At 43.3% G+C, this 26,769-nt stretch overlaps 1 protein-coding gene across 3 annotated transcripts; it reads left to right on the forward strand.

The window, feature by feature from the left end:
• Window positions 1-32: 32 nt before the first annotated feature.
• STING1 (stimulator of interferon response cGAMP interactor 1) lies at window positions 33-26,766 on the forward strand. 3 transcript variants are annotated; one of them, XM_083519570.1, is made up of 8 exons: window positions 33-1,590; window positions 9,477-9,552; window positions 18,124-18,373; window positions 20,266-20,449; window positions 20,929-21,037; window positions 22,212-22,450; window positions 23,705-23,891; window positions 26,343-26,766. In XM_083519570.1, exons 3-8 carry the CDS (start codon window positions 18,129-18,131, stop codon window positions 26,528-26,530), a joined length of 1,152 nt encoding a protein of 383 aa, XP_083375696.1. In that variant the 5' UTR covers window positions 33-1,590; window positions 9,477-9,552; window positions 18,124-18,128; the 3' UTR covers window positions 26,531-26,766. The 3 variants fall into 3 exon arrangements, with proteins under 3 accessions (XP_083375696.1, XP_083375695.1, XP_083375694.1); XM_083519569.1 differs by lacking the exon at window positions 33-1,590 and adding an exon at window positions 6,818-8,774 and having other exon boundaries at window positions 9,108-9,552; XM_083519568.1 differs by lacking the exons at window positions 33-1,590; window positions 9,477-9,552 and adding an exon at window positions 14,434-15,648.
• Window positions 26,767-26,769: the final 3 nt, after the last annotated feature.

Genomic DNA, 26,769 nt, shown 5'->3' on the forward strand with positions numbered 1-26,769 from the left:
CGCCTGTGGGCCCCCCCCCCTCCCCCGCCACCTGAAATCCCTCAGGGCGCTGGTGTCCAGACTTTTTCCAAAGAGGGCCAGATTTGATGAAGTGGCGGGCCAACCCAAGTTGTTGAGGTTTTTTTAGGATTTTACCTCAGGAAACTGCCACAGGGGCCGGATTAAACTGACCGGCGGGCCGGATTAGGCCCCCGAAACAGACTCTGGACATGCCTGACTGAGGGGAAACCTCTTTGTTTAAAAATAAAAGGAGTGGAGCGGACGGTGAACCGGATTAACTACACACAATTGTAGAATGAGCTATTTTTGAATGAGCTGCTATTAGGAGGAAAGCGCTATTGCAAGGGTATTTCAGCCTCTCCACCTGCTCACGTATCATTGGCACTTGGAAAGCTGCGCTTTCTTTTGCTTCATTGAAAACGGACCCTTAAGTAGTGGTTTTTGAACTTTAAGTTATTGTCTTGTGTAATTTGGGCTGTCTTCAAGAGTTTTCCAAGAAAGAAGATGCCAGACACCATTTTTAAGCATCGCTTTGTTCAGCCAGTTCCGCACAGTCAATGTGCACACTGGGCTTATATTTGGTGATTTGTTGACATTCAAGGCAGTTAATGCATTGCAATATGCTTCACAGCTTTTTTGATCCCCTCATGAATAGAGATGAGTGTCAAGTTCTCCTCAGACTTGAAATCTCTGTGCACATGCCAGCTCTTCTTCAGGTATCTCAGTGCAGAAGATGAGCTGGTATTTAAAGTTGAAACAAACATTCAAAATTAGAATTCTAACCATTTCATTATATCTGATTCTTAATGGTGATATTGTGCACTAACAGGACATATGTCAGCCTTTCTCAGCCTTGGGTCCCCAGATGTTTTTGGCCTACAACTCCCATGATCCCTAGCTCACAGGACCAGTGGTCAGGGATGATGGGAGTTGTAGGCCAAAAACATTTGGGGACCCAAGGTTGAGAAAGGCTGGTCCCTTCCAGCTCTACAGTTCTGTGATATAGCACTGCAATCCATAGAACCTTTTCTTTAGAGTGAGAGCAGTTCCTGAAAAAAAAAGAACCTGGAAGTAAAGGACTCTTGAGAGCGAGACAGTTTTTAAAAAGCTAAATAAAAAATCCTCATGAATGTGATTCATAGGTTGCTGAATCCTAGGATCTAGTTAAGGTAGTTGCCATTGCACTGGCACAAGCAGCATTACTGGTACTTTCATTATCAGAGCTGATATGCCTCTGAAGTTGAACACCAGTTATGTTGTATGAACACAATAGCCCCACTGTTGGCCACTATAGAAAATAGGACGCTAAGCTAGATAAGCATTTGGTCTAATCCTGCATGGCTCATTTTATGTTTTCATTGTATGCTCAGTTAGAAGCAACACAGGTAGACCTGGTAGATAATTCTCTCAAGCTCTGAGAGATAGATGCTCAATCTTGGAATGTCAGAATCAGAGGTGCTCTAAGAGTACTTTATTAGTATAGTATAACATAGATTATCCTTGAAGCAAAGATGGCATCTAAAGCAGATACATATTGGCTGTCAACCAGGCTTAGTAATCATTGACCTATACACAAGGGACTCGAGACTGGTGAGCATTTTGGGCTAATGGTAGGGGGACTGTTGTTATTATTTTTTATTATTTTGTTGTCTATTACTTTGCTTTGTTTTATGTTTTTATTATTATGCTCCATAAAATCTTTTTAATGTTGTATACCTCCCTAAGATCTTTTGATAAAGGGTTGTACAGTGGTACCTCAGTTTAAGAACAGTCCGGTTTAAGAACAATTCAGTTTACAAACTCCGCAAAACCGGAAATAGTGTCCCAGTTTGAGAACTTTACCTCGGTCTAAGAATGGAATCTGGTTGTTGTTGTTTTTATAAGATATTTATTGAGATTTTTTTTTAACATATTACAATAAGAATAGAAAAATAAAAATAAAAATACAAAATAAAAACAGTTAAAAATACATTAATTTTCCATTTCTTATTTTCCTTAAGCTTATTTCCCCGGACCTCCTCATACCTCCCTTTTTTGTATTCCACTTAGATTTATTAGTTCAGCAAATCCTTGCCATTAAGCTTTTACCCATTTATAAGCCTTTTTTCATATTCTCTTAGAGCATTACAGCTGGAAACCACTTAATTTCTATCCAACATCATTCTAACATTCATTAATTTTACAATATTTCTGTAAATAATCTTTAAATTTCTTCCAGTCTTCTTCCACCGACTCTTCTTCCTGGTCCTGGATTCTGCCAGTCATTTCTGCCAATTCCATATAGTCTATCACCTTCATCTGCCATTCTTCCAAAGTGGGTAGATCTTGTGTCTTCCAATACTTTGCAATGAGAATTCTTGCTGCTGTTGTAGCATACATTAAAAAAGTTCTGTCCTTCTTTGGCACCAATTGGCCGACTATGCCCAGGAGAAAGGCCTCTGGTTTCTTCAAGAAGGTATACTTAAATACCTTTTTCAATTCATTATATATCATTTCCCAGAAAGCCTTAATCCTTGGGCACGTCCACCAAAGGTGAAAGAATGTACCCTCAGTTTCTTTACATTTCCAACATTTATTGTCGGGCAAATGATAGATTTTTGCAAGCTTGACTAGGGTCATGTACCACCTGTATATCATTTTCATAATATTCTCTCTTAGGGCATTACATGCCGTAAACTTCATACCTGTGGTCCATAACTGCTCCCAGTCAGCAAACATAATATTATGTCCAACATCTTGTGCCCATTTAATAATAGCAGATTTCACCGTTTCATCCTGAGTATTCCATTTCAACAGCAAGTTATACATTCTTGACAAGTTCTGAGTTTAGGGTTCTAACAGTTCTGTTTCTAATTTTGACTTTTCCGCCTGGAAGCCAATTTTCTTATCCAAATTATATACCTCCATTATCTGATAGTAATGAAGCCAGTCTCTCACTTTGTTTTTTAATTTTTCAAAGTTATGCAATTTCAATTTGTCTCCTTCTTGTTCCAAAATTTCCCAATAAGTCGGCCATTTGGCCTCCATATTGAGCCTTTTCAGAGCTTTTGCTTCCATTGGTGACAGCCACCTTGGAGTTTTATTTTCCAATAAATCCTTATATCTTATCCAGACATTAAACAATGCTTTCCTGACAATATGGTTTTTGAATACATTATGTGCTTTAACCTTATCATACCATAAATATGCATGCCATCCAAATACGTTGTTAAAACCTTCTAAATCCAAAATGTCTGTATTTTCAAGAAGTAGCCATTCTTTCAACCAGCAGAAAGCTGCTGATTCATAGTAAAGTTTAAGGTCTGGCAGGGCAAATCCACCCCTTTCCTTTGCATCAGTTAGTATCTTAAATTTTCTTCTGGGCTTCTTGCCCTGCCAGACAAATCTATAAATATCTCTCTGCCACTTCTTAAAACAGTCCATCTTGTCCACAATTTGCAATGTCTGAAACAAAAACAACATTCTCGGCAAAACATTCATTTTTATCACAGCAATGCGACCCAACAGTGAAAGCTTCAAATTTGACCAGATTTCTAAATCTTTTTTCACTTCCGTCCAACATTTTTCATAATTATCTTTAAATAAGTTCCCATTTTTAGCTGTCATATTAATCCCCAGATATTTCACTTTCTTTACTACAGTCAATCCTGTCTCATTCTGAAACCTATCTCTTTCAATCTGTGTTAAATTTTTCTCTAAAACCTTGGTTTTTAACTTAGTCAATTTAAAACCTGCCACTTGACCAAATTCTTGAATTAATTCTAAAACCCTTTTAGTACTAGATTCTGGCTCCTGTAACGTCAATACTAAGTCATCTGCAAATGCTCTCAATTTGTACTGTTTAGCTCCGACCTGTATACCTTTAACCAACCAGTCCCTTCTAATCATATTTAGCAGAACCTCCAGGACCGATATAAAAAGCAGTGGGGAGATTGGGCACCTCTGTCGTGTCCCTTTTTCTATCTTAAATTCTTCCGTCACCACATTATTTACAATTAATTTAGCCTTTTGTTCAGAATATATTGCACCTATACCATTTTCAAAACCCTGGCCTACCCCCATCCCATGTAGGTTCTTCTTCATAAAACTCCAAGAGATATTGTCAAAGGCTTTCTCCGCGTCCACAAATATCAAGACTGCTTTAGTGTTTATATTCACTTCTAATTTTTCCAAAATATCAATTATATTCCTCAAATTATCAGACAAGTGTCTTCCCGGGAGAAAGCCCGCTTGGTCTTTATGGATCTCTTCCATCAATACTTTTTTCAATCTCTTGGCCAAAATATCAGCAAAAATTTTGTAATCCACGTTAAGTAACAATATAGGGCGGTAGTTCTTCAGCTGGGTCTTTTCAGTCTCTGTTTTCGGCCTCTTTCCACGACTATGGTGCCCTTTTCCCTTCCAATATTTCATTGCAGACTTCCTTCAAAGGTTGCAATAACCACTCTTTCAAAGATCTATAGTATCTAGAAGTCAGCCCATCCGGTCCTGGAGATTTGCCCAATTGCATGTTTTGAATGGCACCTTCTACTTCCTGTCCAGATATTTTGCAGTTCAACATTAATTTACTTTCTTGGGAGATTTTTTGTAATCCATTTGTCTTCAAAAATTGGTCTATGTCCGATTCTTTCTGTGGCCCTTGTGTATATAATTGTTTAAAGTACCTCTGGAAACAGTTTCTAATCTCAATTGGGTTGTGCATACTCTTTCCTTCCACTTCTAAGTTTGTAATAGTATTTAATTTTTGTCTTTTTTTCATTTGCCAGGCCAGCAGTTTTCCACATTTGTTGGCTGATTCAAATGTTTTTTGTCTCATTTGTTTAATTTTCCATTCTATTTCCTGATTCATCATTTCCATATATTGTACTTGATATAATTTTATTTCTCTCAAAATCTCCTGAGACTTTGGTTTTGCTCTCAATTTCTTCTCACTTTTATTTTCTCCAAAATTTTATCTTTCTTCTCATTTTGACTTCTCTTTTTTATTGCATTCTGTTGTATCAGGAACCCTCTCATAACAGTTTTGCTTGCGTCCCAGATTACTCTTTTTTCTACATTGGTGTTCATATTAATGGAATCTGAATGGTGGAAGGGCACCAGCAGTGGGAGGCCTCATTAGGGAAAGCATGGCTCGGTTTAAGAATGCTTTTGGTTTAAGAACAGACTTCTGGAACGGATTAAGTTCATAAACCGAAGTACCACTGTATATAAATAATAATATAATTAATAATAGAATATTTAATGAGGAAAGAATATAGAGGTGCTGAAAGTGGTATGGCAGCATAAAATGTCAGAGACATTCATATCCAAGAATACATCATCATGACATCCTCCTTTAGTGACTGGCTGCAAGGCTGAGTATTCCTAGAATCCCTAATACAGGTTTCCAGTCATTCCCTCCTTTGCAAGTTTGTGAAGGTAATGTTCTTCTGGTTCTAGCCTGAATGGGTAAGTTGGGCACCTGCTCCAAACAGTCTGGGCTGAACCCAGCTGTCCTAGCCTCCACTGTGCAGCACTGAATGCCTGACAGTGATAGTGTTAGAAGGAGTGGGTGTCTCTCTGTAAGCCATCAGGGATCTAATTCCATGGTAAAAATTAATAATAAATAATACTCTCCTGAAACAGGTTATAAGGTGGACATTTGTGGAGGGAAGGCAAAATGTCCCTGTGATCAACAGGTACTGCATAGTTTGGCAGGTCAGAGCTTCAGGTGTCACAGGTTGTGTTGATGGGCTACACATACAGTGGTACCCCGCAAGACGAACGCCTCGCAAGACGGAAAACCCGCTAGACGAAAGGGTTTTCCGTTTTGGAGGCGCTTCGCAAAACGAATTTCCCTATGGGCTTGCTTCACAAGACGACAGCCCATAGGGAAATCTCCGGGACAGCGGGGAAGCGCAGCGCGTCTTCCCCACTGTCCTCGGACCTCCTCCCGCCGCCGGACATCGGAACGAAGCTCCGATGTCCGGCGGGGGGGGAACGTCTCCTCCCGCCGCCGGACATCGGAACGAAGCTCCGATGTCCGGCGGGGGGGGAACGTCTCCTCCCGCCGCGGGACATCGGAACGAAGCTCCGATGTCCGGCGGGGGGGGGAACGTCTCCTCCCGCCGCCGGACATCGGAACGAAGCTCCGATGTCCGGCGGGGGGGGGGAACGTCTCCTCCCGCCGCGGGACATCGGAACGAAGCTCCGATGTCCGGCGGGGGGGGAACGTCTCCTCCCGCCGCCGGACATCGGAACGAAGCTCCGATGTCGGGGGGGGAACGTCTCCTCCCGCCGCCGGACATCGGAACGAAGCTCCGATGTCCGGGGGGGGGAACGTCTCCTCCCTCCAACGGACATTGGAACGAAGCTCCGATGTCCGGCGGGGGGGGAACGTCTCCTCCCTCCAACGGACATCGGAACGAAGCTCCAATGCCGGGCGGGGGGGGGGAACGCCTCCTCCCGCAGCCCGGCATCGGATGGCTGTCCTGAAGACTTGGGGTGGGAGGAGGGTTTTCCTTCCCACCGCCAACATTCAGAATGCTGTTCTGAATGTTGGCGGTGGGGAGGAAAAACCCTCCTCCCACGCAAGCCCCGGGAACAGAGGAGAAGCGCTGCGCGCCTTCCCCTCTGTTCCCGTACCTGTCCTGAAGGCTTGCGGTGCGGAGAAAAGCCCTTCTCCGCACCGCCAGCCTGGCAAGCGGTTTCCCTAGGAACACATTAATTGATTTTCAATGCATTCCTATGGGAAACCGTGCTTTGCAAGACGAAAAACTCGCAAGAAGAAAGAACTTGCGGAACGAATTAATTTCGTCTTGCGAGGCACCACTGTATCTTTACTATATGTGTCCTGTTGCTTCTAAAGCAAAGGCTACAGAAGCCAGTGTTAATCCTCAAGGAATCCTGAATTCTGGCCACTGCAGACTACTTCTGCTAAATGAGAAAGGGTATGTAATACCTGCAAATTGGCTCTTGGTAGCCCTGGGGAATTGAGAACAGCCATAGATACAAAGATCTTCAAGCACCTTAGACAGCTGCAGTTTAGACAAGGCCAGCTATAGATTAGATTGTTCCAGGGGCACCTGAATCGACCAACTGAGGATGAGTTATTCCATGGTGACCAGAGCTATATGATCCACATGAAGGAGAAACTTGCCTTTCTGCAATGGTCAACATGAGTGATATAAGCTCTGAAACCCAGCTGTAATTGCCTTACACAAAAGCTGCCGTTCCTCCTTGCAAGCCACCTACTTGCTATACTTCTGACACCCTACCTTTGCTCCTGCACAGTTGTTCATCTTATTCTTCACCTCTTTCAAGTTCATTACCTTCAGAGGCACTGCTACGTTAAGGAGGGGCAGGCAAGGTACTTTCTGAAGGGCCCATGCCAGTTCACCCCACTGCTCTACAGCAGTACTGCTGGCCCAAGGGTTTGGGGTTTTGCTTTGTTTTTAACTTTGCTGGGTGGTTGTACTGTTTTTCTCTCATCTGCCCATCATGGCCTTTCAGGGTCAAGGCACCTGACTGCCTATCTGGAAGAAGGAGTGGACATTGGGGCGCTGATATCTGCCCTATGAAGCAAAGTGTTGTGCCCACAGTGGCAGCTGCAGCCAGCTGCTGCCATTTTAATTTAATTTACGTACTTTGGAATTATATACACATTTTCTCAAAATCCATGAGATGGCAGTATAAACTAAGAAAAGGTTGTTCTGCTCAGACGCTGCTTTTTCATTTTCAGCTATATATCACCATAGAGAAAGACAGCAATAGTTGAAAGGGGGCTTAGTGTTCTCCTTCAGTATCTTTAAAATTTTAACAGTTGGATAGATCTGCCTCAGCTGTTGAAAGAAAGCACACACCAAAGGAGTAGGCAGTGAAAGTGTAGGAGGACGTAATAGTCAAACAGGCCAAAGAGCCATAAGGAAAAAGAACACATTGGAGACCTTTGGAGAGACATAATCTATTTTATAGGTTTTTATATGTTAATCCTAGAAGTCTGTGCCAAGCTGGATGAGCTGGTGTTCTTGTTTTTTAATAAAAAGAGAGCACTGTAATATTGTGGAAATAACCAAAACCTGGTGGGGAGCACCATTTTTTGATATAAGCTCTATATAAACCTGGTGTTCCACTGATTCCAATTCTCCTCTTCCCTAATCATTGGCTATTCTTCCTGAAGCTGAAGGAAGTTATAGTCAAACAATTGGAGGACCACAGGTTCTCTCATCCCTGCTCTATAGGAAGGGCATTGTCAGGGACTGGCCATATGAGCTGGAGTGGTGGAGACCTCTACCCCAGGAGGCTTCTAGGCAGGAGGCAAATGGAGATAGCATGGACCCAGGATCATGGTGGTTTGAGACAGAACACACCCTTGAAGATGAAGAAAAGATCTGGGAAATAATGGAGGGTGAGGAACAGGAGCAAGATGAAAGATGAACACCCACAGGGAGAATGCATAGTTCTGATTGACTTAGTGTGGGCTGATTGATTTACATTAGGTGGCTGGGATCCCACCCCTCCCCCACCTCCTTATAGAATCATAGAACTGTGGAGTTGGGACCATGAGTGTCATCCAGTCCAACCCCCTGCAATGCGGGAATCTCAACTAAAGCATCCATGAGAGATGGCCATCCAACCTCTGTTAAAAAACTTCCAAGGAAGAAGAGGCCACCATCTGCTGAGGGAGTCCATTCCACAGTTGAAGAGCTCCTACTGTCAGAAAGTTCTAAACTTTATCTTGGCTTGGAGGGAAGCCAGACTTTAAATTCAAGGTGTTGCATAAATGCGGTACAGTGGTGCCCCGCAAGACGAATGCCTCGCAAGACGAAAAACCCGCTAGACGAAAGGGTTTTCCGTTTTTCGATGCGCTTCGCAAGATGAATTTCCCTATGGGCTTGCTTCGCAAGACAAAAACGTCTTGCAAGTCTTACGATTTTTTTCGCTCCCCCCCCCTTTTTCTAAGCCACTAAGCCGCTAATAGCCTTTTAGCCGCTAAGCCTTTAATAACCGCTAAACTGCTAATAGCGCTAAGCCGCTAATAGGGTTGCTTCGCAAGACGAAAAAACCGCTAGATGAAGAGACTCGCGGAACGGATTATTTTCGTCTTGCAAGGCACCACTCTATATTAGAATATCCTTACAGGAAAGAGAACATTTAGAAATGCCTTATGCAGATAGAAACTCGTTTTGTTTTTCAATTTAAAACTTTAGAACCTACAGGTCTCAACACTGAATTTGATCTATCACCGTTTCTGTAAAGAATCAATGTTTAGAATGTGAGGGGTTAATCGCCCTGAGCTTGTAAAGTATTTAAATGTAAGAGACCACCCATGGTTGTTTTCCTCTAGAAGCTTGCCTGATTGCAGGAAACTCCCCACTAGGAGCATAGTTCACTGTCAATTTGGAAAGATTTATATGTGCAATTATTCAATGGAAATATATGATTATACTTTTGGAAAGCTTCGTGGTAGTTTAAACAGTATGCGATTTCATTTGTAGAATTACAAAAGCCATTATTGAAGCTGTGAGCCGGAAAGGGACAGGATAAAGAGATAGAACAAATGAACACTTTAAGGTATTTTGAACTTTATTTAAAGCATTTAAATACATGCAACTCATAACAAGACAAGATAGAAATGTGTGTGTGTGTGTAATTGTTAGAGACAACTGCTTGTGAAGAAGAATCGAAACAAGTTATAGGTCTGGGGAACTTGTGACAGAGCAAGGGGAAGTCGTAACACCTGCAAATAAACAAACCAAGACTTTACCATGTTTTTTGAATGCAGTTTTGGATTATGTTCTATAGTGAATACTGCATTTAACCCCTTTTTGTATACAGTGGTACCTCTGGTTACAAAAGCTTCTGGTTACGAACACTTCAGGTTACGAGCTCCGCTAACCCAGAAGTAGATGCTCCTGCTTGCGAATTTTGCCCCAGGATGAGAATGGAAATTGCGCGCCAAGTTTCAGGATAAGAACAGTTTCAGGTTAAGTACGAACCTCTGGAAGGAATTAAGTTCGTAAACAGAGGCACCACTATAATTGCTTTCTTACAGAGAGAAAACAGGAGGGGAATGAGCAAAATAATCCACTGCCCCAACAAGGCCATTTCTATGGAAGAGAGATGCTGGAGGCAGAAGTGGGGCCTACTGGTAATGATTATTTTGATTGGCTAATCAGATGAGATGGGCAGAAGTGTTTAGGAGCCACTCAGTTAGAAGAAAGGTAGTGTTAGTTTTTGGGTAATGTGGTTAGTCTGAATGCCTGTGCCCCCTTCTAATTCTTGGAATCGCCAAACTAGCTCCTAGGTGAGATGAGGAACAAAGGAAGGGGATTTGTGTGGGATGGCAAAGGGGTGGGACCCCTTCCTCAACCCACTGGTAGTTAGAAAGACAAAAGGCCAGAGTTGAGGGTGGGTGGGTGTGTAAGTTAGAAACTGGAGAAGAAGCAAAAGCCGGGGGGGGGGGCTTGATTTCTGTTTGAATCCAAGGCTGTGACCATGGGCTTAGCCAGGGGACAGCGGGACAGCTGCCCCCTCTAAATCAAGTAAATAAATAAAAATACTTAACTAACTGACCAATTGCATCACAGATAACTCAGTTATGCCCTCCCAAAAATAATCCCCCCCAATAAATCCTAGCTACACCCATGACTGTGGCTATGGGAGGAGCAGACCCTCTTGGGGTCTTAATGTCGTGGATGCCTCCATCATAGTGTCAGGATGTATATATTGTAAGTAAACCATATATCATAAAGACCCCACAGTCTCCATTGTGCCTCATTCCAAAAGGAAACACGAACCGTGGATAAGTGCCGGGAACCTTTGACATTTCACACTGCTCAGAGATTGGGATGGCATGCAACAATATTGATAATGACTGTTGGTGACAGGAGAAAGACTTTGGAGGTTTGTGGGGGCTCAGAATCTTGGGAGTGCTACCCTTGACATTGCCCAAGAATGGAACCTGCACTAACGCAACTTGACATGAATGAACAGATTAGGTTTGATCTAAACCGGTTTAAGGAACTGAATCTTTCCTCGTCAGCATGTGGTCAGCATGTTGCTTCCGTGCAAAAAGTGAGATTATGTTCTAAAGCCCTATTTTGGTTTTCTACGTTTTGTTAGTTGCTCAATCCATTCAGCATCTACAGAAATTAGTCATGGGTTTTATCGTAGGAAGAAGAAAAGCAAGGGTAAACTTGCAAAACTATGCCGATGACAGAAACAACACATTTCTATAACACTTCAAGTTCTCTTCTTGTAAGCTTTGAAAAAACACTGTAAGGTGAGACTTATTACTGCAGAAGAATGAGACTGAGCGGTACCAAATATTTTATTCAATTATATTGTCACACCAGTCAAGAATTCCACACACACAAAGCAATCCTATGTCCAAGAGGTTGGTATAAAGTAAGCCCAAGCCCATGTAAATTAAGCTGGTGTAAAGTTACACCAGATCCAAACCCTGATCAGCAGTGGGCCAGAGGGAAAACAACCCTTTAAAATAGTGTTCTATGCCAGGCTGCCTGGCTACATGCCTGAGCTGAACAAGCTTACGATCCAGCCAAAGTCCCTCTCTGGTCCTCCCCCCAAAACACCACTTTTGGGAGCCTTATACAGTGGTGCCCCGCAAGACGAATGCCTCGCAAGACGAATGCCTCGCAAGACGAAAGGGTTTTCCGTTTTTGCGTTGATTCGCTAGACGAATTTCCCTATGGGCTTGCTTCGCAAACCGAAAACGTCTTGCGCTTTTTTAAAAAAGCCGCTTGAAGAGGCGCAGTTGCGACGGACCGTGCTTCGCAAGATGAAAAACATCGCAAGACGAAAAGACTTGCGGAATGAATTCTTTTCGTCTTGCGAGGCACCACTGTAGTGGTTTCAACTCAGCAGGCTGGCTCATGAAAGAATATATTTTGCAATAAATATATTTATTGAATAGTAAACAAACAATAAACAGGAAAAATAAAAAATTCCTTCCAGTAGCACCTTAAAGACCAACTAAGTTAGTTCTTGGTATGAGCTTTCGTGTGCATGCACACTTCTTCAGATACACTGAAATAGAAGTTGCCAGATCCTTCTATATAGTGACGACTCTCCCAGCTATCTGCCTATCTCCCATTCCCACCATCCTTCTGAGTAACACCCCTCCCCACCTTCTCACTATATAGAAGGAAGGAATTTTTTATTTTGACTATGGCAGACCAACACGGCTACCTATCTACTAATAAACAGGAAACTAAGCGTATATAATAAAATAAGATTAGGATGAGAGTATTATGTCAAAATATTGCAATTAATGATGACTTAAACAATAATCAAATAACAATATTAATGTTGCATACAGAAAATCTGTTAATGGACCAAGTACTAAATACACTTCCCTGTTTGAACACACTGGGTCTTGCTTCTGAGTAACCATTAATTGGGTTGCAATTCTATACCTGCTTTTCTGGGAGTAACTCCCAATCAACTCAGTTACACTTACTGCTGAGTAGACATATATAGGACTGTACTGCACACCTCATGCTGGTAATTTTCCATTTTTATTTATTTTGTTCCTTCTGTTTTATTGCAGCACATCCACTACAGTACTTAGCGATAATCATGGTGAGAATAGTAAGCTTTGAAACAGAGTCATATGATACTGTGCCTCCTCCAGCAACAATATAAATCTACAAAATGCTAGATTGTGTAGTTGTCTTATACGGATTTGAGACTGAAGGTTTCTGTACTAGTGCAACAGAAACCAGGAGGCATAACAGAGGTTTATACATTTCTGAATGATGTGGGCAGAGATATCTTTTTCTCTCTCACTCTTTCCATAAACTAGATTTGACATTCACTCAATTAAATTGATTGGCAGGGGATCAAAGACCAGCAAATGAAAATCCTTGTTTTCGTGACACAATGGCCTCAGGTGCCTTCTCTCACACAATACCTTCCTTCTGAGGTACAAGTGACACTTTCTTTCTACATTCCAGCACCAAGCAAAACCTGTATATTTGCTCAGGCATTTGTATGAGGCTGGCTGTTGATTCTAAGATGTGGGATATAATGGTTTTAGTAGTTTTAAAAGCTAGTCTCATTGTGCCTTTATAGGTTCTTATAATACTGTGCTGACAGATGTTATTTTTAAATTATTGCACCGATGGACATTATTTTCAAACTGAGTTATTGTTACCCACCCTGGGATCCCTTGCCATGAAGGGCGGGTTAACTTCCCCAGAAGCTGAGAAGGAGAGAGGACTAGACGTGAGTCCACACTGTACATTGAAAGCACTCAAAGAATCCTAGAACTATAGTTTACCCCTCACTGAGCTACAATTTTCAGCACCTTTAACAAACCACTTCCCAGGATTCTTTGGGGAAATACTCTGCTTTCAATGTGCTTTACATACATCGTGTACATGTAACCTAGGCAACATATACCTGACTCAGAATTTCTTTTTTACTACTTTAAAGTTGGCCTATCAATGGAATAAACATTTTAAAAATAGCTATGAACTAGTCAATAGCAGTTGGTTTCTTTTTTCTTTTTTTAAAAGATATTTATTAAAATTTTCAAGATATTACAAAATGAAAAAATAAAAATAAAAAATAAAAAAACAATTAAAAACAACTCAATCTTTCCATTACTTATTTTTCATTAGCTTGTTTCCCGGACTTCCTCACGCCTCCCTTTTTTGTATTCCAGTTCAGTTTGTTAGTTCAGCAAATCCTTCCCCTCTTTATTTATCCTAATCTTTAATCTTAAAATATTGTAACATTAAATTTTTACCTATTAGTAATCCATTTTTCATATTCCCTTATGGTATTACAGCTAAAAACCACTTAATTTCTATCCAACATCATTCTAACATTCATTAATTTTATAATATTTCTGTAGATAGTCTTTAAACTTTTTCCAATCTTCTTCCACCGACTCTTCTCCCTGGTCTCGGATTCTGCTAGTCATTTCCACCAATTCCATATAGTCCATCACCTTCATCTGCCATTCTTCCAGAGTGGGTAGATCTTGTGTCTTCCAATACTTTGCAATAAGTATTCTTGCTGCTGTTGTGGCGTACATAAAAAAAGTTCTATCCTTCTTTAACACCAATTGGCCGACTATGCCCAGGAGAAAGGCCTCTGGTTTCTTCAGGAAGGTATATTTAAATACCTTTTTCATTTCATTATAAATCATCTCCCAGAAAGCCTTAATCCTTGGGCATGTCCACCAAAGGTGAAAGAATGTACCTTCAGTTTCTTTACATTTCCAACATTTATTGTCGGGCAAGTGATAAATTTTTGCAAGCTTGACTGGGGTTGGTTTCTGCACTAAGTATACTGGAGAACTCATGGTGAGGTAGAATGTAACTTATGACTCTATTGACAACAAAGTATTTTCCCAAGGGAACCCTGCTTTACAATTCTAGGCACTCCAAGATGGTGGACTGGCCTTCCAGCTGCGCTTCCCCACTCTGTCCTGCAGGTCTAAAAGAGCACAGGGTGTTGGGACCTCGCTCCATTTCCATTTTGGGGCTAACAAAACACAGGCCGCAATTGCTGCATGCATAAATATGCAATCCTCCCAACAAAAGAGGATTGACAACTGAAGTTGACAATATGCAGAACTTGCGGATTTAACACATAGAATAAGAGAGCAAGAAGAACCAATATTTAAAGAAGAGTAGAAAATATTTATTGAATATATGGGAAATAGCTGTACTGTATAGAGCTGAAAACACTACCAGCACTAAGATAAATTCAACAGAGTAAATAATTTTTGATTAATGTAAAAGTGGAAAACTGATTTGAATGGTTATATTGAAAACTTGTAGGGACGCAGGTAGCACTGTGGTCTAAACAACTGAGCCTTGGGTTGCTTGATCAAAAGGTCGGTGGTTCGAATCCCTGTGACAGGGTGAGCTCCCGGTGCTCGGTTCCTGCTCCTGCCAACCTAGCAGTTTGAAAGCACGCCAAAAAATTGCAAGTAGATAAATAGGTACTGCTCCAGTGGGAAGGTAAACGGCGTTTCCATGCACTGCTCTGGTTGCATCAGAAGTAGCTTAGTCATGCTGGCCACATGACCCAGAAAAACTGTCTGCGGACAAACATCGGCTCCCTCGGTCAGTAAAGCAAGATGAGTGCCGTAACCCCACAGTCGTCTGCAACTAGACTTAACGGTCAGGGGTCCTTTACCTTTTTATTGAAAACTTAATAAAAATTATTTAAATAAATGAGCACAGTGTAGGGTGTACTGAACAGGCCTTGTTGTGTTGTACAGCTCCCTATGGGGAAATCTTTGTTCCCTAGCTAGTACATCTAGTCTTTTTAAGGAGTGATGAGGGAGCACAATGCAGTTAGCTAGACCTCTCATTTCTGGAGTTCTTATGATGAGGCTCTGGGATTGGACAGGTTCCATTTGCTAGTTTTACTTTCATTATCATCGAAACCATTTCCTTCAAATAAAATTATTCATTACAACAAACCCCACCCTTCCTCATTTTTGTGTCTTACTGATTCGTACATTTCTCAGCTGATGAATCAGAGCTCTTTTTCTACCTCAAATTGCCTAAGCTGCAATTTTGTAAAAAAACAAAGCCCAGTACCCACCCACAGCCGCAGAACAGAAGCAGACTGAAACATCAGGAAGTGAGACCCTCTTCACAAAGCTGCTTCAACAGACTGGTGAGTGTGGCTGAATGGAGTTCCCACCTCTTCTGGGCAGGGGAGAATGGCTACTGATTATTTGCTAGTGTTGGTTCTGGGCTGCAAAATGAGCTGAACATTTCTCCTGAGTGAAACTAATGAAACCAAAAGCTGCTTTCAGGTTCCAGCCTAGAAGCATGGGCTGATGGAGTCCAGCCTTTCAAGCAGATCTGCTTACAGGGAGGCTGCCAGTTAACTTGCTGCTGAAATGGCAACCTGGACGAGTTATTTGTGAGGGGCTCTATTTAGGAGTAGCTGGGTTTGGAGAAAGGCCAATGCCACCAATATTATGCGGTTGTATCAGATGCTGCAGGGATGGATTTCTGCTTGTGCAGCAGGACTTCTGCCTCTTTTCCTCATCATCTATGTTCCCAAAATCTGCTCTGGAGGATCCCCCAACCCCCTAGAGCAGATTTTGAGGTGGGGGTGGGGGCTGCAGGGAGAGGAAAGGTCCAGTGTGAATGAAATAGCAGTGCAGGAGACAAGTCATTACTGTAGTATTGTTATTATTATGGATTATTATTATGATGATGCTAAAAACATTCCTGTTTAGACCAACCTATCCAGATGCTTAGAAAGTTGAGGTGATTTTAATCTATTTTAGTATTTTAACTTTTGTATGTTTTAAAGTAGGGCAGTGAATATTTCTGGTTTCAATGTTTTATCTTTTGTAAACTGCTTTGACTTTTTTACAATCAAGCAGTGTATACTTTTAAACAAACAAACAAACAAACTTATTATCACATTTATCTATCTATCTATCTATCTATCTATCTATCTATCTATTTGCTTTTCTGGTGGCACTTTATTGTATTTTATTTTTAATAATGCTTTTATTAACAATTCCTTGGGTAACAATAGAACATACAGGACCTCTGCTTTCAAGTCAATGAATCATACAAACAAAACAGTCCTATTTGGGGCGAGACTTTACTGTTAGAGGCAATCACACTTCTTTATGAATGTCATCATAATATTTATTGCGCTTATATTGCATCCTTAAATTACATGATCCCAGGGCAGGCTACAGAAACAGTAAAAAACCAAAAAAACAACAACAACAAAACAGTAAAATATAATCAGAACAATTAAAATGTAGCAAAATGCACATTTACAGCAAGCCGTCTCCAACCATATGTCCATTAATCCACAGCAGGCAATCTACCAACTCAGCATCAGAGCAAGGCCCTACATAAGGGGAAAGCCTTATCAAGGAAAACAGATACCAAATTCTATGTCAAATGTGCTCAGGTGGGGCAGGGAGGAAACAACAGATACACCCGAAACATCAGTGGAAACAAGCCACAACCAGTGCTTCTTTGTGGGGGTACTGAAGGGTACTTCCCCCACAAAATATTAAAAGTGTGGCAGTGAAAATACTCAATTAACAGGTTCTGCCACCACCACCACCCAGCAGAAGCCGGTCCCCCAAACAAAAGCTCGCCTCCCATAATGTCTTGGGGGGGGGTACCTATGATCTCCCAAATCTTGCCTATGCCGTACACTTACAAGTAAATTCTATTGGACCTTCAAATTCAACATTAGATTCACACGTGAAGTCCACTTTATGCAGTACTTCTGGTGGCGGTTTCAGCTGTCCCTAATAAGCAGGAGCAGGAGGGTTTCAAAAGGATAAGGAACTAAGAAGCAGAGCTGGGGGAAAGACAGCAGGATGAAGAGAACCAACCCCAAGAGCAGATGGGCCCTGGCTAGCCCATTATTGCCCTCCTAGCCCTGCTGCAGTGTTAAGAAAGGGAAGGGGAATGACTTGTGATTCTTCCACTGAGTGTTACTCCAGCATTTGAGGAACATATTTCTGGCTCAGAATCTCTTGGCCAGAGGTTTTCAACCTTTTTGGGTCCACGGCTCCCTTGACAAACTGCATTCTGTCTGTGGCACCCCTGCGGGGCTCAGGGCCCCAGTTACGCCATCCCTTGCTTGCAGAGCTGGCAGCCTCTCACCTTTTTTCAAAGTCCCTCCCTTGTGAAGTGTTCCTTCAGCCTCCTCTCCCCTCTCCGTGGGAGTCCTCTGGGCAGCCGCAGCTGCTCCTCCTGGTCTCTGAGCTCCTCCCCTTGCCCCAAAGAAAGGTGCCTCCTCACACTGCCCCACAGGGGCCTGGGAAGCACCCCCTGGCCAGCCCCAGAGGCACCATTCAGCTGCTGAGCTTGTAGCCAGGGCAGCTGCTGCAACAAACAGTCGTGCAAGCCTTTGGGAGGAAGAGAAGCGAGAGGGCACCAGAGAAGGGAGGGAAGAAAAGAGGGACAGAGGCCAGTGTTGCCCACAGCACCCCTGACCATCATTCAAGGCACCCCAGGGTGCCACAACACCCTGGTTGAGAACCACTGCTCTAGGCTATTTACTTGGTTCTCTCACTTTGAGGAGCTAGAGATGGGAGCTGTCCGCTGAGCACCCACTTGATAAGAAGGCCAATTTGTGCTTTTGTATGTGTTGCAGGTGTGATGCCTTATAAGGAGGAACAACCTAGCAACATATCTGCCTCTCTTATCCCCAGACCTCGGGGAAATCGAGCTCGCCATGTGAGCTACCTCTTCCTTGCCCTGTGTGTCTGTTTCCTGTGCCTCACTGAGCAGAGCCTAGACCTTGTCTTCCATTGCATTGTCATCCATTTCACAGCCCTGCAGGTTGGAGCACTGTGTCAGGGGGCCTGCAACTTCGCAGAAGAGCTGCGTCATGTGACATCCAGGTGATAAAGCTGCGGAAAAATTTGGGACATACTGATGGTTACTCATTGCACTGAGGGTACTCCGAAGGTGAATCCTGCCTTCTCACGCCAAAGTATTTTCTCTCTGGTAGTTTGAACCACATCAGACCCATGAGAACTTGGATACCTAGTAGACGATGGTGTGGGATTACCAGCCTCATATAACCAACATGCTTAATGAAGGGGTTAAAGCCATAGAGTAAGCTGTCTTGCCAGGCTTAGCTATGTCCACTTCCCATACCTTGGGAGGATATAGGTAACTAAGCCTATTGTTCACCTCCCAGTCTACATGAGAAGCTCAGCCCCAAATCAGCATGGCCCAGGGCTCAGCTCCCAGCACGCTGGGCGGCTGCATTCCCCAGCCTCCGGCTGCCTGAGGGCGGCTGGAAGGGGTGCAACTACCCCGCCTGCAGCACACCCAAGCCTCGCGTCTCTCCTGGGAGTGATGTGGTGGATGGGGCACCTGCAGGTGAAGGCAGCATGGGGCTGACGTCTGACCACCGCCTTCTCAGCCACCAGCTGCAAGGTGCCCTGCAGGAACCTGGCGGTTCAGGCCCTGGCCCTGTGCTGCTTTTGTGAACAACGCTGGGCCAGCCAAGCACACTGCGCCCTGCTCAGTGGCCCTCCAACTGGAGGGCACTGGGAGGGACAGTTCCAGCAGTGCGCCCTGCCCTGGCTCACCCCGCCCCATGCCTGCCCCAGGTGCCTGAGCTGCTCGCTACGGCTGCTCCCTCCCTCCCTTGCTCTTTCCAACTGCAGCAGGCGCAGGAGAGGAGGAAGCGACACAGGACAGAGAGGGAGTGTTGGAAGGCAGCAGCTGTACTCCAGATTGTGTGAGGAGGCATTTCTCTTCCTGCACCCACAGTGCCAGGCAGCTGACCCCTGCAAGCTGCAGCAGTGCGCTCAGGCACCAGCCAGCATTTTGAATCTCGAGCAAAAGGAGCACTGGGCAGGAAGGAAGAGTGGGTGGGATTTCCTTCACAGAATCACAGGAAAGGGACTCCAATGGTGATTGGGCAGATCAATCAGTCTGGGGACTTCCTTTACTGGGTAAGCAGAAGGGGGGGGGGATAATTAATTTTAAAAGGTGCTGGAACGACGCCCCCCCCTGTCTTCTGACTGAAATCTCTCCCCACCCCCACGACTTTCACCACTTTGCAACTAAGCCAAGTTTTCTTTGAAGCACATGAACCTGACCTTTGAAGAGTTTGTAAGTAAACCATTTTTTAACTTACCAAATGTCTGGTCTTTTCCTATGCTGGGGAAAGAGGGAAACCTTTTAAGGAACTTTTAAGGGGACATTTTAGAACTCACTTGGAAGGGCACATATTTTAAAAAGTCTAATAGCCTATAATCCCACACTTTAAATCTCTGCTGGGGTTCTCTCACCAAAAAGTACTTATCCCAAATTTGGCATCCAGGAATTCTCCCCCCCCCCCTTCTATATATGCACCAAACACCTGGAGTGATAAAACTGGGTTGCAACAGAGTTCCAAGGAAGAGACCATTTTTATCACTCAGCGCAGTTCTGACAGATCATCACTTTCACCTCTGAAGCCACATTGTTTTCACTTCAGTGCTGTCCTCTGGGTCTACATCTCCATGGATGAGCGCTGGTTTTCTGGTCCATTACATTAGGTACCCCACACTCTGACACCAGATGTGGTAGCATGCCTGCCTGCCGTTTGCAAGGATTTGTAGACCTTTTCAGTTGTGAATGCTTATTGTGTGGAGAGTAATCACACAGAATACTGAAATACTTGGGGTCAAGGGAGGTTGTAATAGGATGTTTGGCTCATCCGTGCAAAAGAGTGGTCTCAGGAAGGAGGGCACTTTGTGGTGTTCCGTCACATTATATCACCTCTTTCCCATAGGTACCATGGGAGCTACTTAAGGGCTCTGAATGCTTGCCTAGAGCTACGCAAACGTTCTTTCCTGTTTCTCCTGCTGTGTGGAGTAGCCTATCTGCATCTCCTCAAAGAATCTGGCCTTCCAGTGTGTCGGAACCTGGTCATTGTGTGCTTCTGCCATCTTTTAAACTTTGTCTTTGACCTTCAGGTAGCAGTCATGGGTCATTAAGCAATCTTTTAATTCATTTAATAGTTGATTCCCTGCTGTTTCATGTAAGCTGCTTTGAGCTTTGTGGGAAAGCTGTATTAAATGTATCTAAATAAATGAATCAAGTTACACTGCGCAGGAAGCCTATAATATGTGGGCCCTGTCCTAGGTGCAAGTCTTAGCCTATCAATCTTTGCAAGGCCTCCGAACCTTAAAGGTGGTCCATCTCAATATGAGTCCACTCTACAACTGAGTAGTCACGTGACTAGAGTGGCAGAATGTTGGGAAGTGGCCTTTTAGCATGTATTTGTATGGCCTGCTGCATCTTATCATGCCTCATACTTGTGCAGCAAGTTGTTGTCCCAGATCTGGGTTCTGCTTTCCCCTGAGCTTTATAACAGAGGTCAATTGAGGTGGGATGAGAGCTGGGCTTTGCACGTGGTAACGTATGATCACAGCTTTTTCCTTTCCATCTGCAGCATCCATCAGCTGTCGAGATTTCCGAAATGTATGAGAGAAACAACTGCAATGTTGCACAAGGACTTGCCTGGTCATATTACGTTGGGTATTTAAAATTCATTTTGCCTGGTGAGTATCCATTGTGAGTGGTTGTCTCCATTAGCCAGTGATGTAAAATGAATTATAATGTCCAGAATTCTGCACCAAAGAAATTCAGATTCGACGTGTACACACTAGTAGGTTATATCATGAATTTTTATTATTTATTTTGGTATTGTGGTGGATTCCCGCCACAAAAGCAGTTATCTACATTAGCTACTAAGTCTAAGGTAGCAGTTATTATATTTCCAAATCTCCATACAATATCCTGTTCTGATCCGATGGAAGAGCAAAAAATAGAAAAAAATGCCAAAAGGTTCAGCAGAATAAAATCACTCAGCAGTTACAGTAGTGCTTTGTCCCTGGGATCAAGTTACTTCATCAGCTGGGGCTCCCCTCTTGTACACAAAGAAGAGTGGAATATGAAGACAGATATGGGTAAATGGTGTGCATCATTGTATTTTGGAAAAGTGATATGTGGTTCGGAAGAAAGGGCGTGTAGTCGTACAGAGCGCAGAAGCTTCATTCCAAAAGCACTGAAGCCTTTTGCAGATAATCAGTGCAATACACATGCTTTATTTATTTATTTAAAAACAGAAATTCAGAGGACTCCAAACACATGAAACATGGCGCAATCTTACGGGTGAAGGGAAGCTTTCCCAAGACAAACAACTGATGGTTGTTGCTTCGCATAGGGCAGAGGGTAGAGTGATCCACAGGACAGAGGCAACAGCAGAAAATGCCTGTTTTCTGTAGAGTGCAGTGTCTTGAGCAGTGCTTTTTTCTGGGGGTACGCATACCCCTAAACATTTTGTGAATCTTAGGTTTGGCCTCACTGAGGGGCAGTATTTCAATATGAGGAGGGAAATCAGAGTACCCCTAAACATTTTTTAAAGAAAAAAAGCACTGGTCATGAGTATATGCTCAGGCAGATAGAACTCATACAGGGAACTTCTGCATATTTGTGTTTTCCCATTCACATCAGTGTAGGAATTCTGTACCATTTGCCAGAGTCTCCCATTTTTGGCTTTGTAGCAAAAAATTGGAGAATCTGACAAACGGTACAGAATTCCATTCCATGTGTACAGATGCTCTGCCAATTCCCGTCCCTGGCTATAGAGAAAGTGAGGAGCTTCTTAAAGTACTAATGTAATCTTACTGTCTCCATCCAGCTGTCTTTCCTTAATGAGGTTTTGTTTTGAAGGCCTCAAAGATCGGATTAGAGAGTTCAACCAAAGCAACAGCCATTTGCTGAATTGCGAGAAGACTTGGAAATTGCACATATTGATTCCCCTGAGCTGCGATGTGTGTGATGACCTGCAGACGGTTGACAGTCATATTCACTTCATAAAGAATCTCCCAGAATTTAACATGGATGTTGCTGGCATTAAAAAAAGAAGCTACAAAAATAGTATCTATGGGATACTGGGTGAAAACAAAGAGGTATGCTTCTGTATTAAAAAAAAGTCTTAGAGTGACAATAGGTGTTGAATTTATCATATTTTAAAAAGGAATTTGCCTGAAACTCAACAACTTCTGCCATCAGTTATATGCAGATTATAAATACAGTGGTGCCTCGCAAGACGAAAAGAATCCGTTATGTGATTCTCTTCGTCTAGCGGTTTTTTTGTCTTGTGAAGCAAGCCCATTGATGGATTAGTGGATTAGCGCTATTAGCGGCTTTTAGCGGCTTATCTGCTGATCGGATCAGCTGATAAGCGGCTTAGCGGCTTAAAAAAAGGGGGGAAAGGGAAAAAAAGCAGCAGGAACTCGCAAGACATTGTCGTCTTGCAAAGCAAGCCCATAGGAAATTCGTTTTGCAAAGCACCTCCAAAACGGAAAACTCTTTCGTCTAGCGAGTTTTCCGTCTTGCGAGGCATTCGTCTTGCGGGGCACCACTGTAACATGGGAGACAAGATGAAACTTTTCATGAATCCCTCAGAATAATTCTCTCTAGACATCACTTCTGTCCCCCAGCACCACCTTCTGGAGACATCTAGTCAGATAGGAGTGGGATTCCCCAAATAGAGTCCTCACTCTCAAGCCAACTAATCAGTTCAGAAGCAAAGCATAGTTGCTAGTATCAAAAACTACAAAGAAGTCTAGGAGAACTGACATGATCACATTCCCTATAGTTATCTTCCAGTGAAGGTTGACCAAGGCATCTTCACCTCCTATGCAGGTTTTTAGGTTCTGGTACAGATTATGAAGGGACACGGGTGGCGCTGTGGTCTAAACCACTGAGCCTAGGGCTTGCTGATCAGAAGGTCAATGGTTCGAATCCCCGCGACGGGGTGAGCTCCCATTGCTCGATCCCTGCTCCTGCCAACCTAGCAGTTCGAAAGCACGTCAAAGTGCAAGTAGATCAATAGGTACCGCTCCAGCGGGAAGGTAAACAGCGTTTCCGTGCATTGCTCTGGTTCACCAGAAGTGGCTTAGTCACGCTGGCCACATGACCCGGAAGCTGTCTGCGGACAAACGCCGGCTCCCTTGGCCTATAGAGCAAGATGAGCGCCGCAACCCCAGAGTCGTCCGCGACTGGACCTAACCATCAGCGGTCCTTTACCTTTTTACAGATTATGAAGTAACACTTCTGAGAATGTTAGTGCTGATGTGAAAGCAACCAGCAATTCCTCAAGCAATAGTCTAAATGCCACCCTGATAACACTGGGATTGCCCTTCTCCCTATTCCTCTAGAAACATTTTTGTGTTATGGAGTATGCCACTCCTCTGCGGTCCCTCTTTGCCATGTCCCAAGATGAAAGTGCTGCCTTCAGCTGTCAAGACCGTTTGGAACAAGCCAAGCTTTTCTGCAGAGCACTGGAAGAAATCTTACAGAGATCTAAATACTGTTCTGGCTGCTACCGGCTCATTGTATATGATGGTAAGAAATGGGATGACAGTCTGGCTATTTGTTTTGGAGTGGTGGGGGCAAGGAGGAGGCTACAAACTTAGTTCCAGGAAGGGATCCTGTGGCAGGTAGAGCCTTTCATTCTACACCAGAAAAGACCTGATCTCAGTGTGCTTTGGGAGCTCAGAAAGAGCTTCCTCTCTGTTCTTATGTCTTCTACCTGTGGTTTTAGAAGGTCATAGATTTATTATTCTCTTCTCATCTCAGGCTGGATTTCTGCCTAGATCCAGAGAGCTCAATGTGCAGCAGCAAGGCTATAGGAATACAAATGCACATAAAGATTTAGCACATTGGAAAGCATCTTAATCTAATTGATGTTTTTAGTGAACTACGGCCATGAGATCTTTGTCCTGGGTACCTGTAGCCAGTTGAACTCCCTCTGTCTTGCCTCACCTACTAAGGAAGATATGTAGGGATGGCTTGCACACAGAATGGATTCACCTTTGTTTTCTCAGCTGAATTCTGCAAAACATTTTTGTAATCAAAATTATGATTATTGAGTGAGAAAGCACACTTTCTATAAAGAGAATGTATAGTTTCTACCTTTGATATTGGAGTGGTATTTGTTATTTGGTTTTGGTTTTAATTAAGATTTTGTGTACCACATAGATACATTTTCATACAATCTTGTGCTTTACTGAGATACATGAATACGTTTGCAAATAAATGTACATTCCCTTAGAGCAGTTACTCAGTGAGTCATAAACAGTGCTGAAATCACTACTCAATGATACTGCTTTCTGTGAATCTAGGGAGCGGGTGGCATTGTGGTCTAAACCACTGAGCCTCTTGGGCTTGCTGATCAGAAGGTCGGCGGTTCTAATCCCTGTGATGAGATGAGCTCCCATTGCTCTGTCCCAGCTCCTACCAACCTAGCAGCTTGAAAGCACACCACTGCAAGTAGATAAATAGGTACTGCTGCAGCAGGAAGGTAAACTGCGTTTCTGTGCGCTCTGGCTTCCGTCATGGTGTTCCGTCGCACCAGAAGTGATTTAGTCATGCTGGCCACATGATCCGGAAAGCTGTCTGTAGACAAACGCTGGCTCCCTCGGCCTGAAAAGTGAGATGAGTGCCGCAACCCCATAGTCGCCTTTGACTGGACTTAACCATCCAGGGGTCTTTTATCTTTACTCCCCCCCCCCTTGAATGTACCTACTGTATGTGATGAAAGGTTTTTTAAATATTCAGCTGTATATTCTGGCATATTTCATTTTTGCCTTTTGAATTTCTCTTAATAAGAACAAGACATCTTTTTTTATGAGATAACATATATCAAAAACTCACCACACAAAGAGATCACAGCTCGTTACGCTTGCTCTGAGCGAGATCAGGCTACTGCAGAGGGAGAGAGGAGTAAAGCGTGGGCTCCACACCTCCCCAAAAGCTCTGGAGATAAACCAGAGCCTCTAAAAGCACCCCACAGTGCTGCCTGGTCTCCCTACCAAACCCCTGACAATTTGGAAGGGGGCCGGAGAGGGTAGAAACCGAGCGCAAGGGGCCCAAACTCCTTCCGTGACAGAAAGCCCTGGACGTGACTCGAGTAGCAGCAGCACCCCTGGAAACAGAGACCCAGGTCGAGACTGAAGGGGGGGGGGACTAGAGAAACCTGAAAAAAAGACTTGACAACTAAAGAAAATAATTGGATAAGAAAGGAAACGTAACCTGAAGTGACACAGAGCTGCATGAAGAGAATCTGTTAGCGATTTCCAAGAAAAACTAAGTGGAAGGATGGCAGGCTTACCTATATTATGACAAAACGAAAGTGCACAAGGGATTTCTCAACCATGTGATAAGAAATAACCTATACAGTGTTTGGGCAAGATAGAAAACCTCCTAGAAAGGAAGACCCCTTGTTGGATATCCTCCAACAAGGGGTCAGTGGCAGTTAAAAATTAAGCATGAATATAATGTACCATTCTAGCACTTTGGTTTTTAACTTTGTAAAGGAGTGGAAAAGATTGCACTTGAAACACACAGACGGAAGTCAACATCATTGTTTTCTGGATTAGGTATTGTGTGCTGTGACAAAATTTTGAGACCACCTGCTGCAGAGTTAATGAGGCTTTTCTAACATGCGAGTTCTGTACTCCGGCTTCCTGCAAGCATATTGTGAGATCTTCATCATGCTAGATCCACCTTAGAGATCTATGCAGCTCCTGGGAATGATTGTTGGTGTAGTTGGCAATTCAAGGGCTGCAGCTCCACCAGGAATGTGCTGTTGATACATAGATCTTTACCACACACTCTACCTAAAGTTTCTGAGGCAAAATCAAATCAAATCAGGGTAGTAATAGATAGACTTGAAAAGATAACACAGCTATCTGTCTTGATGCAACTGAGAGTGCTCTTCTAGCAGTTAGCTGCAGGGCTTCACATTTTTCTATGAAAAGACCAGTGTAGTCACAACTGGTTTTGTTTTCCCAGATTCAGAAGAAAATGACAAGCACTTCCTGTCCAAGGCTATCCTAAGACACATGGAACAGGAGCTCCAGGAGGAGTATACCATGGATGAAAAGTATGAAGGCAGCATACATAATGCCGAATCAAAAGGGACTGAGCTCCTGATTAGTGGCTCGGATCATCCCATGTCTTTGCATAGTTTTGGCTACTGAAATAATGGCCCCCATCTCACGGCTCCATGTCCCTTCTTGTGGAAATCATCAGGATTGCTTCCAGATGAAACCTAATAGTACCAAATTTTAATACATGCAGACTGACCCCAACAAGACCTAAAACCCTTTTAGAAAGCATGAAGATGTTGGTAAAAATTGAGGCAGGGCCACCTCTGAGACTTTGTGGGCATGGAGATATGTTGGAATAAGACAAACATTTATGGATTGTTCTTTCATAT

Source organism: Podarcis liolepis (assembly GCF_965112155.1).
Source record: "Podarcis liolepis genome assembly, chromosome: 8".
NCBI classification, from domain to species: Eukaryota; Metazoa; Chordata; class Lepidosauria; order Squamata; family Lacertidae; genus Podarcis; species Podarcis liolepis.